This window comes from Mustela lutreola, chromosome 5 (genome assembly GCF_030435805.1).
Source record: "Mustela lutreola isolate mMusLut2 chromosome 5, mMusLut2.pri, whole genome shotgun sequence".
NCBI lineage: Eukaryota > Metazoa > Chordata > Mammalia > Carnivora > Mustelidae > Mustela > Mustela lutreola.
In genome coordinates, this window is record NC_081294.1 from 13837985 (window position 1) to 13851257 (window position 13273).

The window sequence follows — 13273 nt, forward strand, 5'->3', positions numbered from 1 at the left end:
GTTAAGTATACCAGTTACTTTCATTGTCCTAGAATTACAGTGGTGTTCACTGGCAGAGCAACAAAAGTGTGAAAATAATGCTAATAAGACATGGAATTGGGTGATACATGGAGTATGTAGTAATTGTAGAAAGAATACAGTGCATGTAGGCCCCCGTGGTTTTGAGGTGGTTAATGCCTGGAAACTGTGTCATCATGCAAGGTTGCATTTTCTGAAGAGAGACAGTGCTATAATCAGGGCATGCATTTTTGTTCCAAAGACTTGTGCAACACTAATAAGTATAACCAACACTGTGCTACTGAAATAAAGATTCAAAGATCACAAGTGATGACTCTCTGCATATCAAAACATCTAAAATTCAGTAAGTGGGCAAAGATAAATATTAATAGTTAAACTACCAATAATTTCGTTTGCCACCAAGGTGCAGACGGATTCTTGAAAGCTGTTTGGACATGGTGGGAAATGAGCAAAAATGGGTGAAGGGGCACAGGGGATACAGGCTTCCAGTTACTGGATGGGTGAGTCTTGGGGATGAAAAGTACAGCATTGGGAATATAGTCAGTGGTATTGTTAATCGTGTTGTGTGGCGGCAGATGGCAGCTACACAAGGGATGAGCACAGCTAATGTGTAGACTTGTCGAATCACTATGTTGTACACCAGAAACTAATGTACCGTTGTATATCAGCTATCAACTACAATGAAAAAAAGCATCTGGGAACTTTGAGGCATGAAAAAGAAAAAAGTTTTTCAATTAAAAAAAAATACAGCAAAATAGAGATGAAGTGTCCCCCACTATGTAGAGGAAGAAAGCAAAGCTTGGGAGAGAGGAATTCATTGGGTGACACAGCTACCCCGAAAACACGCAGTCCATTTCTTATCATTGAACTCTGTTCTGATGGCAGTGGGACTGTGAGGGTGAGAAGAATGTTCTGGAAAAAATAAAAAGCAAGCAAGCTATTAGGATGACCCAGGTGTCCGGAGGGACTCTCCTGGGGTGGCTGGCGGGCATGTTACTTAGACTTGCCTCAAAGGACTAAAATGTCGAAGTCAGCCCTGCTTCTTCTTCTGCTTAGAACTCCTTTTGATCTAACATTTCTCTTTTTCTCTTTCACCTGCACCCAACCAGACTCTTTGGGAAGTGTTTAATATCAGGGACTAAAGACAGGAAAGCATAAATGATAGCCCCTAGAAACCCGACATTTCACTGGGAAGCCATAGGAACAGCTCCATCGTGGCTAAAATAGTGATAGATGCTCTCCAGGTAAGGAGGGCTGTGCCTTCCTTTGTTTTAAAACATTGGCAGTTTTTCTTGACTGAAATCGAAGATGGTTGGGATGAAGCCATGTGTTTTTCTTGATAGCAGCCATATAGGATTTGGGAACCTCAATTCTGGAAGAGGGAGAGCTGTCTTCTGTCTATGGAGGCTGTTGAACACTAAGTCACATCAGGGGTTCCGCTCACCAAAGCAACTGGTGTCTGCCAGATTGTGCTCCTTTCTGAGCACCAGAGAACAGAGGAGCTATTTTAAGGGGCTTCCTGATTTAGAAGGCCTTTGCTTTAGCTTCCATGCATAATGGAGTCAAGGTATAAATCCTGTACAGCTGGGTGTTCTCATTCTTAGGTGCCCTGGAGGTGTCCTGCTAGGGAAGTTTGCAGGACAGAACATTTGGCTTTAGTTTCTGTAGGTTAAAAATGCAGAAAGAAACTGGATCTGGTGGAGGAGTAGATTTTCAGAAAAAGCATTATATGGAAGCTGGAGAGAGACTTTATTCAAAATGAAAAATATTCTGTCTTGCCTGTCTCATTCACTGTCGCTCTAGCTCTCTCTTTCATGTGAAGGTAATGAATCTTGGCCCTTACTGTGTTTAAAATCACCATGACCTCATGCTGATATTCCCAAAGCAGAGTTGGCATTTAATATCTATACCTGGTCTGAACTCTTCCCTGACTTACAGACTCCAAAAAAAATCTTCTAAAATGTTGCTTTCTGGTAGTTTTGTAAAAGTGGTGGTATGTCCTGGCTTTGTCTTGTGTGACTTTTCCATGACAATAAATGTAGAAATGAATTATCCCCTAATTGGGGGGGGAGCTATTCATGAGAGATGTCGTAGATAAAACTGTTTAATGAAGTTATGAGCATGTAAGAGAATCTAGAAAAGATCTGGACCTTTACAAACAAATTGAATTTTTTTTCCCCTTGGAAGAAATGTTCCATATATCTGTGCCCAATTAAAGATAAAACAACAAAAATGGTTCTACCCAAAGTAAGTGGTATAATTGATTGGTGACGGTAGTGCTTATGTGTTAAGCTCTTCCGATTCTCAAAAGAAAGGAAAAGAGAAGGAGTCTTCAGAGAAAACCTTCAACTCCCGCAAAATGTAGACCATTTTTTTAAGTACTGGACAATCTTAATATTTATTCTGTCTCAAGAATTAAACCTACGTTTTTCCATAAAATTCAAGATAGCTTCCCCCCCACCCCACCCCACCCCCATGAGATCAGCCTAGGTTTAAGCAGAATTGCCCTGTATATTTTAAATACCTCTTGCCAGCTCTTGGGTATGAGGGAGTTTGGTTAGGAGCTTGAGAATTTTAGCACTTACTGAAGAAGAAGTGAATCTAATCACTGCTTAGATCATTTTTCTCACCCGTAGCAAGTGGGTGAAAACTGGTTTCTGGCAGACAAAATAGATTTTGTCAGGAGGCCACACATGACTAAGCGCTTAGTGTTAGTGTCCTGTGAAACAGTATAATCTTGCTTTAGAAGGAAGGCAAGTCCTCCATTTACACTGAGCAGTGTTCCTGAAGCATTTGCAAACACTGTTGGTATCGGCTAATTCTGGATGAGGCCATGGGGATGATGGCAAAAAAATAATTTTATGTTTTACAAACACTTTTTTAAAAAGATTTATTTATTTCAAAATGAGAGAGAGCGCAGGGAAAAGGTCAGAGAGTCTTAAATAGACTCTGCATTGAGCATGGAGGGCCATCTTATCACCCTGGGGCGCCATCTTATCACCGTGGGGCGCCATCTTATCATCTTGAGATCATGACCTGAGCCGAAACCAAGAGTGTGACTGCGCCACCCAGGAGCCCTATAAATGCTTTTTATATACAGGAAACAGGTTCTTTAATTAGACTTAGATAACTGCTGAATTTATATATATGTGATATATTTAAGTAAGCTCTGTACCCATTATGGGACTTGAACTCATGACTCTCAGATCAAAAGGCACAAGCTCTACTGACTGAGTCAGCCACATGCCCCAGGATTTATATATTTGAATGGTTTTCACATGACACAGGATGGGATTAGGAAACTGTTTAATTTGGCAACTCGGGCTTGGTAATCATTTTATGTCACTGTCTTTCTATTTAAGTCACTGACCTCTTTTTTGAGGGTTACGTACTGCTCTAGCAAATTGGACCCAAGAACTCTTCCCACATGGTTTTTCTCAATATTTCTACACAACACTTAACTGAATGTCGTGTTAGCTTGAGGAACTTGAGATCGATCCTCTGTAGACTGACTTAAATTCTGTTGAAAAGATAGTTTTCAGTTATCTTTAGCATTGCATAAAAGGGAAGATGGCTAGCATTTGATCATTTTTAGAAAATGCTCCTTCTTAGAGTGTGACACAGGGCAAATCTTGCCAAGCAGGACCACCAGTGGTTGGTAGGTGACCCGTCAAAAGTAGGTCAAGGGGAACAACAGAGTATTTTCTGTAAATAAAACACTACAAAATAGTTCTGCATGAGCCAAGCCAAAGAAACATGATTTTTCAGACAGTTATGTCTTTATCTGACATGTTTTCAGTGTTAAGTTCCATTCTCACTCAATGCTTAAGAGATGAAACATTCTGAAAACATTTCCTAATGTAATTGAAGGGGCGCCTGGGTGGCTCAGTCAGTTAAGCCTCCAGCTCTTCATTTCGGCTCAGGTCATGACCTCAGTATTGTGGGGTTAACCCCGAAAATGGGCTCCTCGCCCAACAGGGAGTCCACTGAGATGCTCTCTCTATCCCTCCCCCTGTTGTCTCTCTTTCCAAAAGAAATTAATCTTTAAAATAATGGAATTGAAGATACCAGAAAATACTTTTTGATAAATATTTGGATTTATAAAAATAAAATTTTATTTCTAATTTTTAACAGGCTTCACATATGTTGAAAGAAATCCAGTTATATCAGTAAGCCAGCTGATTGTTGATTTCATCTTCAGGGTGCAAGATTACACACAAGGTGTAATTTTTTATGGTAAATAATTCGCGGGCATTCGAACTTGATTGTCTTAGGATGTTCCCGCTGCTCTAAGAGAGTACCATTGACTGGTGGCTTCTAAACAACAGAAATTTATTTCTCATAGTTCTGGGAGTGGGGAGTCCAAGATAAGGAAGTAGCATGGTCAGGTTCTGGCGAAGAGCCTTCTCTGAGTTGGAAAATGCCAACTTCTTGCTGTGTCCTTACCCTTATGGAAGGGGCTAGGGAGCTCTGTGGCGTTTCTTCTAAAAAAGGGCACCACTCCCATTCATGAAGGTTCCACCCTCACGACTTGAGCACCTCCCAAAGGTCCCATCTCCTAGTATCATCACCTTGGGCAATAGTTTTCAACTTAACAAATTTTGGGAGGATACAAACATTCAGAATATTGAGCATAACACATTTTTCACACACACTAGTATTTTGTTAGTGTCACAAGCATTTATAAAATACACACGCACACACACACACACACACACACATAACATCCCCCACCCCCAAGAATGAACTTTAAATATCTTCATTTTACTGAGTAGGAAATTCGAGACCCAGAGGGGAAGGTGATTTGCGCAGAGTCTTAAACAAATTACTTACAGCTGGGACCAGCACTCAGCATACTTGCCATTTTTAGCAAACTTCATATTGAGTGCTAGGTGGTTTGTTTTTGACACGTCTTAAAAGATTCATGATGTATTTAATTTTTTTCTAAATGACATTTGTCCTTTGCCTTTCTGCCTTTAATTTCTCAGACTAAATTTTAATTCAGAGGCTATGCTGAAAATATATTTTTTTAAAGATTTTATTTATTTATTTGACAGATAATCACAAGTAGGCAGAGAGGCAGGCAGAGAGAGAGAGAGGAGGAAGCAGGCTCCCTGTGGAGCAGAGAGCCCGATGTGGGGCTCGATCCCAGAACCCTGGGATCATGACTTGAGCTGAAGGCAGAGGCTTTAACCCACTGAACCACCCAGGCGCCCCTAGATTGGTTTGTTTTAAGGTAAGAAAATTAGGTGCATATCAGGAAAGTTTTAGATGAGCTGATCACATTAGAGCACACACTGCAAGAATTGTTGTTGAATGAATTCTGGATTGAATTCAGCTTGTAGAGAGGTGATTCCGAGCTCCGTGTATCCTGGCGGTTGTGTCTACAAAATAAATACGATTTAGATGATTTTGGGTGGCTAAGGAACATCTTCCATGTTCCTTGGCAGGCTTCCTAGAGCAAAAGTAAAAAAGAATTCAAGAACTCTGTAGGGGAAATCATATCTATTAGAGTATGTTGATTACAACGTAACCTTTCAGATGATTTCTTGCCATTAATCCCCCAAAGAAATTTTTCATGTTAAATTTAAGTGCTCAAGAGTCATTCATTTTTTTTTAGGTTTTCTATAGTGGTGATATATAGGATCACTATATATATATAGTGATTATATATATATATATATATATATATATATATAATGAGAAAAGAAAATATGGTACCCAACTTAATAGTTGCACATTAGCTTGAAAACAGGATTTTGTTTTATAAGAAAAAAGATACTTGGGGCTCCTGGGTGGCTCAGTTGGTTAAGCGTCTGCCTTCTCCTTAGGTCATGATCCTAAGGTCCTGGAATCGAGCCCTCCCTCTCTTACTTCTCCTCCCCCCTGCTCATGCTCTTGCTCTCTCGCTTGCTTGCTCTCTCAGATAAATAATATCTTAAACCAAAAAAGTGCTTGTCAGCTTTAAGGCTCAACAGAATATTTGCTTTGAGAAAAAATTGCTTTTTTGTGTGTCTTTCTCCACCTGAAGATGTTAGAGAAACACACCGTTGGAATTTTCATGAAAGTTCCTGAATACACTGTCCTTTATTAGGAAAAGTCATTAGCTGCCAATAAACAGAGGCAAGTTGTGTCAGAAATGAGTATGTAGGGGCGCCTGGGTGGCTCATTCATTAAGGGTCTGCCTTCCGCTCAGGTCATGATCCCAGGGGTGCTGGGATTAAGCCTAGCATCAGAGGCTCCCTGCTCAGTGTGAAGTCTGCTTCTCCCTCTCCCGCTCCCACTGCTTGTGTTCCCTCGCTCACTGTGTCTCTGTCAAATAAATAAGTAAAATCCTTACCACCACCACCACCACCACCCCGCCCCAAAAAAAGAAAAGAAAAGAAATGAGTGTGTAGTGTAAGCTAACAACAGGGAGGTGGTGGATGTGGATACGGGCTCTGAGTTCCCCCACCCAGGAGAACCTTAGAGAATCAGCACCATTGGTCCCTGCTCTACTCTTTCATGGCCTCCCTTCTGGACTCCCACTTCCTACGCGAGGTTTCTTTGATCAGTGCACAATGCCAGAGTGACCCTCTCTCTCCTCCCTTCAACAAAAAGCAGGACTTCAGTTTTTCTGAATATTCGTTTATATCCAATAGAATTAATTAACCAGAAAAAGGTCTGGTTTTCTAAGAGTGGGGGAATAAGTACAGGCCAGCTGTGGGACCCAAGTTAGGACCTTCAAAATATTAAAGTATTGGTACTTTATACAAGAAAAAACTCCTCTGCAGAAAGTTGGATAAAAGGGGAGGGGGAGGCATTTGAGGGTGTTAGCTCACTCCTAAGAAACTGAAGTCTAGCTTACTAGCTAAGATGTGGTTAGGCTTGTTGCCTTGTGCATATTTAATAGGCAGTAAATGAGTTTCAACTGAAGAATTTGGGTTCTATCTTCATCCTCGTGACTGAAATGGATTTTCTCTTGTTTTTCTGGAACAAATGAAGAGGTAGTGGGAAGATGAAATACTTCTTCTGTGGTCGCTCTAGTATCAGCTCAAATTTGGAGGATGGAGATTTGCTGGCTAGTCTACAGTAGACTAATTTACTGTCGGCAGCATGGTGACAGCGTATAAATGCACCAGCTTCCTTTCCACGTACACTCAGTCATCAGGCACAAGCTTGGGATACACATAGAAAAAATGTTCATGATGACACTTAAATATTTTTAAATATTCTTTTAATTACAGCGCTTCTCAGACCTGATCATAGAGCTTGTGTGTTCCGAGCCCATGTTCTGCCATTCTCTTGGGATTTACGAGGATAGAACTACCCAAGAATTGCAAAATTAAATGTTGGGGAAAGGAATTAACATTTATTGCAGGCCCATGAAATGTCAAACATTGTCCTGATGCCTCATGTTAAATTCTTATAAGGTTGACATTTTGTGCTGTACAGGAAGTAAGAGGACAGAGTTTAAATAGACTTGCCCAAAGATTCAGGGCAGGTACACTGTGGAGATGGGATTCATAGCAACATGTTATAGGAGTCAACCATGAGGCAACATGCAAATAGTCCATGAAATAATTCTTGTCCAGAATTTTCTAGATTATAGACAGTGAAGTTCTCTCTCTGTTGTTGCTGACTGTTAGGTCTTCGCGTTGGCATAGAAAATAACTAAGTCTGTAGTTTTGGTCCTTGTGGCATCAGATTCTCTTGTAATTTTAAAGGACAGCTCTGGAGTTTGCTTTCTTTTGACGTGTTTTAACTACGAGATCAACGTAAGTGTTGGGTTATTATATCATCAACACATGGAGCTTAGTTCAGTCCATCAGCGTGGGTCGCGTTTTAGTGGCTAGTGAGTGTCCCAGATGTGGAGAAATGCAAAAGGTAGTCTCAGCCTTCACTGTAGCTCAGATTGAGGTTTAAGTGACTTCCAAGGTGGGTTATTTGTTGCTGGGTTTTTGTTTTTTGACTGCCTTTTTTTTTTTTTTAACCTAGATGTTTGAACTTAAAACTTTATATACCAGCTAATTTCCTTCAAAATTAGAAATAACAGATTCGAGAGAAATGGTTAAAATCTGTGCCCGTTGCTCTCCTTACTTCTTATGGATACAAAGCTCCACTGACAATGGGGTGATGACAAGGTTAGGGGCAGAGAGTACCTGAAGTTCTGTGTTCATCATTCACTTGGTGATGTCTTGAGTTCTGAGTCACCCCACATCTGTGTGCACCAACCTTGTGACCCAGCGTGGGTAACATTCCTGAGATGAGCTCTGTCCTGTTACCGGCTTGTTAATGATGTTTCCTTTGACCTCCTGGATGATGCCTTCTCACCTTATTTCTGTTGGATTTGACCTTTTCCTTACGATACTGCCCCATGAACTCTGCTGGTTAGAATTTCCATATGGGTAAAATGAGCGTGCTAATGGTAAATTTACTACCTTATGGTACTGTGGAGAAGATTAAATAATAATTTAGTAATGTGTTTAGGATTAGGATTGTGCTTGACACTCAGAAAACCATTAATAGATGTTAAATTGCATATAGGCAAGGTTTTCACCCATATTATCTTGGGAAAAACCAGACTACCTTGCTTTTCCAGGGTTCTTGTGGATTCTATAAGCCTGCCTCTGATACCCCACTGCAACTTCTACAAGAAAATTAGCAAAAAGCAGGGGTGTTTATTAACTTTGTGTTTGAAAAACAGATAAGGATAGAGACTTTCTTATTTACAACTTGATGATATGTATTTATTTCCAACCCAGAAATGAATCGCAGCTGGGCCTAAAGGATAGAAAGTGTCCCTGACTGTGTTTCCAAAAACCAATTTTAGTAACATAGATTTTAGGTTTGTAAACCAACATGACTTTAAGCCTCTGGGGATGGCCGTATAGAGTTTCTTGCTGTGTGTGTCAGAAAGAGGCACTCCTTTATGTTCAGAATGCACACCACATTTACACTTTGTCTTCTATTCTGTAATTTGTAAGTTGGTGTATGGTTTTCTACTGTAGAATGGGAGAATATATAGAAAGAGCAGAGCTGTCAGGTTTTCTTGTTTCTTAGCTCTAACCTAATGTACCAGAATATATCTCAAAGTGTCAGAGCTGAAATTACTTCTGACATTCCTGCACACTGGCTAATTAACTGAGTTATAAACTATTTAAAACACTGGTCCAATTTTTTTCTTTTTGTATTTTCATTTTTGCTTTGTGATTGCTTATAAGATTAAAGTATATTTAATTGTATTTTACCATATGTATTTGCCCCCACTTCTGAGGGAAAAATAACCCAAAATTAAGTCAAATAGAAACCATTATTGGGTGTCTGAAGTGGGTTATGACCAAAAACCATTCCTTTTTTTTTTTTTTTTTTAAGAGATATGTAAGAGAAATTCTTTCGGAACATAATAAAGGCCTTCCTTCAGACTTGGAACATTATTTTGGTCATCTTTCTGCTTACTGATTTTTTTCTTCCTCCAATGTTAAAGGCATTCCAGACAGGAAATTCACATACAGGGTAGAAATTAGCAGATAGAGACAAATTTTGACTGAAGAATAGCACTCTCCTACCTAACACCCAGCTTTTAAATAAGATAAATGTAGATTATTTCACTCTCATGAATCATGCATGTTTCCAAGAAGTGTAAAGAATAAAATTTTCTGTTCTAAATGGATGACTTAAAAAAAAAAAAAAAGGTTACTGGTCAATAAGAACTTCATAACTCAACCCAGAGTCATCCTTCACCTAGGACAGAACCAGGTCAGCTGTCACTTGTACTCCCCTGGGCCCCAGGGCAAGGCTCTCTCTCTCCCCTGGTCTCTTCTTAATTGTGGGGACTAAAGAATACTGGCATTGGATCTCTTCCATGCTTCATCAAGGAGAAGCAACAGATTTTCCTCTGAAGAGCAATAGTTTCCGGGAGTTCCCACTGATATATGATGGTATCAAAATGCACTTGAAAATAAAAACACCGTGACTATGTAGTTCTGGCAGTGTTTCTAGAATGAATTTATTATTCATAATTTTAGGATTCATTATGTATTTGGGTTCATTTTCATACCAGAGGAGAAAAATCAAGGATTCAAATACAACTGTAGTTTCTGATGTCAGAATCAAAGGCCTTCAAGAAGTTGGGGAGTTCACCTGGAGTAAAAAAGTCCATTAATGACCATTTTATTAGTTTGAATTCGAATCCGGTAATTGACCATGAGGGACATTTCTATATTGCTGTAGAGTATCTTTAAAGCCAAAAACCTCTAAAAAAGCAATGAATACAAGTCGGACACAACTAACCAACTAAATGTAGCTAGAGACATTGTCTAGGGTTTTCGTGTTTGGGGCGACAGTTTTCTTTAAACTGGTCCTGCTGTACTAAGGAGATAGGCCAAATACTACTTGCTTTGGTCTTTGAAGCTATGTGCGCTTCTATGAGCAGGTATATGAATAACGGAGTTTCAGAGGAGTTTGTAGTTAGAGACTATTTTCTAGAAATTTGGGGTTGTGCTTTCATCAACAGCTGTGCCATTTCTCGGGAAAGTATTTTAAGATTGTGAAGGCTTTTTCCAGCTCTGCCGTGGATCTAAAATGGCTGCTTCTGCCATTTCGCACAGAAGTGCTCCAGCTTCTCTCGGAGCCGCCCGTCAGAAGGCACCTCACGCGCACACACTGCTCCGCCGGCCCTTACCACGGCCAAGCTTAGTATCTAATCACGGGTTCTTTGCTCTGCGTTTCTTCTGTCTTCGCTTGCTGCGGCTAGACACGGTGTACTCGAGCTCTTTTACTTTTTTATGATGCACTTTTTAAGAATTTTTGGATTGTGGCAAAAGACCGTCCACAGCAGCTTGACCCCGGTCGCCCTGGTGGAAGCGTCCCCTCTCCAGCAGCTCGCTGAGCTCTTGGCTTGGGAAGCAGCAGTGGCCGCCGTCAGTGTTCCTGCAGGGCAGCGTCGCGGTCCAGGCCGGCCCCTGAAACAAACTAGGGTAGACTTGAGGGCGTCTAAGGGGGAAGTTTCTCCCTCCGGGTCGCGCAGGCGGGGAGGCCGCACGTGCAGGTGCAGGCCGGTGAGGGCTGTGCGGCCGCGGGTGGGCGGTTCCCCGCCGGGCCTCCCCTCCGGGGACGAGGGCGCGCCGCGCCACCAGCCCCGACCGACGCGCGCCACCTTCCGGGCCGGGTCCCCGCGAGAAGGCCCCGCCCCCCCGCCTTGCCCTCACCGTGGGGGGTCGGAGTTGGGCCCGGGAATGGGGGCGGGGGAGGTGGGGGGCCCCCCGGATCTCCCGCGCGAGCCGGCAGTAACCCGTGTCCGTGTTGTGCCCTGTTGTGCTGTGTTGCAGAACCGCAAGATGGGAGGCAAGCTCAGCAAGAAGAAGAAGGGCTACAACGTGAACGATGAGAAGGCCAAGGACAAGGACAAGAAGGCCGAGGGAGCCGGGACCGAAGAGGAGGGAACCCCGAAGGAGAACGAGACCCAGGCGGCCGCCGAGCCCGCGGAGGTGAAGGAGGCCAAGGAGGAGAAGCCCGACAAGGACGGCCCCGACGCGGCGGCCGGCAAGCCCGAAGACAAGGGAGGCGACAAAGACACGGCGGCGGCCGCCAAGGAAGACGCCCCGAAGGCGGAGCCCGAGCAGACGGAGGCGGCGGCCGAGGGCAAGGCCGAGCCCCCGAAGGCCGAGCCCGAGCCCGCGGCCGGCGACGCCCCGCAGGCGGCGGAGCCCGAGGCGCCCGCGGAGGCCAAGGCGGATGACAAGGGCCCGGAGGCCGGGGAACCCACAAAGACTGAGGCTCCCGCAGCTCCTGCCGCGCAGGAGACGAAAAGCGACGGGGCCCCGGCTTCAGACTCAAAACCCAGCAGCACCGAGGCTGCCCCGTCGTCCAAGGAGAGCCCGGCAGCCACGGAAGCGCCCAGTTCCACGGCCACGGCCAAGGCCCCGGCCCCCGCAGCCCCCGCAGACGCCGCCGCCGAGGCGCCCGCGGCCAGCGCCGAGCAAACCGTAGCGGTCAAAGAGTAACACGGACACCTCTGAGCCCGGTCCCGCTCCCACCGCTGTCTCTCTCTCTGTGTCCTCTCTCTGTCTCTCTCTCTCCTCTACTAACTCGTTTCAATTGGAAGTCATGATATGTATTGCCCAAGGAAATAAAAATAATAATAATAATAACTAAAAAGGATGCTGTCCCATCGAGGGAGGGAGGGGGTGGGGAGAATCCAAATAGTATTTTTGTGGGGAAATATCTAATATACCTTCAGTCCTCGTTCCCAGTCAGTCCTGGATTTTGAAGATCAATGTCTGAAAGTGCACATCTTCCGCACCGACTGCTGCCACACGCCCTCCGCCGCCAAGATCCGAACGTTCTTGTCTTCTGCAAGGGGGGGTCGGGAGGGATGCGATTGATTCTGCCCGCGGGGCCTATGCCAAGGCAATCAGATCTTTATGAGAGCAGTATTTTCTGTGTGTTCTTTTTCATTTACAGCTTTTCTTATTTTGATATTTTTTTAATGTTGTGGATGAATGCCAACTTTCAGACAGCCCACTTAGCCTGTCCACGTGTGTATCTTGATGCCAATACTCCATTCTTCCTCCCCAGGTACTTTTGGGAGTAACAAACATTCTCTCATCCTACTTAGCCTCCCTAGATTTCTCATGACGAGTTAATGCATGTCCGTGGTTGGGTGCACCTGTAGTTCTGTTTATTGGTCAGTGGAAATGAAAAAAAAAAAAAAAAAAAAAAAAAGTCTGCGTTCATTGCAGTTCCGGTTTCTCTTCCATTCTGTGTCACAGACACCAACACACCACTCATTGGAAAATGGAAAAAAAATAAAAATTAAAAAAAAAAACAAAAAAAATGTACAATGGATGCATTGAAATTATATGTAATTGTATAAATGGTGCAACAGTAATAAAGTCAAACAATTAAAAAGTAACGAAGACTATGGTTTTATTTCACCACCCATCCTTTCCTCTGTAATTACCTCAGTAGAGAACAGAATGCTTTGTTGGACCTGTTCCTGGTGGTACTTGGGTAGAAAGCAGTGCGCTCCTATTTTCTCGAACATTCTCTGTTTCAACAATTAGCCGGTGGATCCGTGTCTGTACACTACCTTGGAGAGGCCAAACTGAAAACTGACTATGGCTATGGATAGGCACCCTCTAAAAATGGATGTTATTAATTAACTTAGAACAGATATTTTGAATAAAACAAGAGGCAATAAGTGGAGTTGAAGGTTGGAAAGAGAATTAGAGGATCTTGTAGAAATAACCCTATGTACATGCGTTGTGAGACC

General features: G+C 43.0%; 1 protein-coding gene across 2 annotated transcripts in view; it reads left to right on the plus strand.

Moving 5' to 3' along the window:
* Window positions 1-12913, plus strand: part of BASP1 (brain abundant membrane attached signal protein 1) — a 55633-nt gene extending 42720 nt beyond the window's left edge. For both annotated transcript variants that reach the window (XM_059173690.1, XM_059173689.1), the window contains exon 2: window positions 11328-12913. In XM_059173690.1, the coding sequence (XP_059029673.1) occupies window positions 11337-12002 (666 nt within the window). In that variant the 5' untranslated portion in view covers window positions 11328-11336 and the 3' untranslated portion in view covers window positions 12003-12913. The remainder of the gene's footprint in view (window positions 1-11327) is intronic.
* Window positions 12914-13273: the final 360 nt, after the last annotated feature.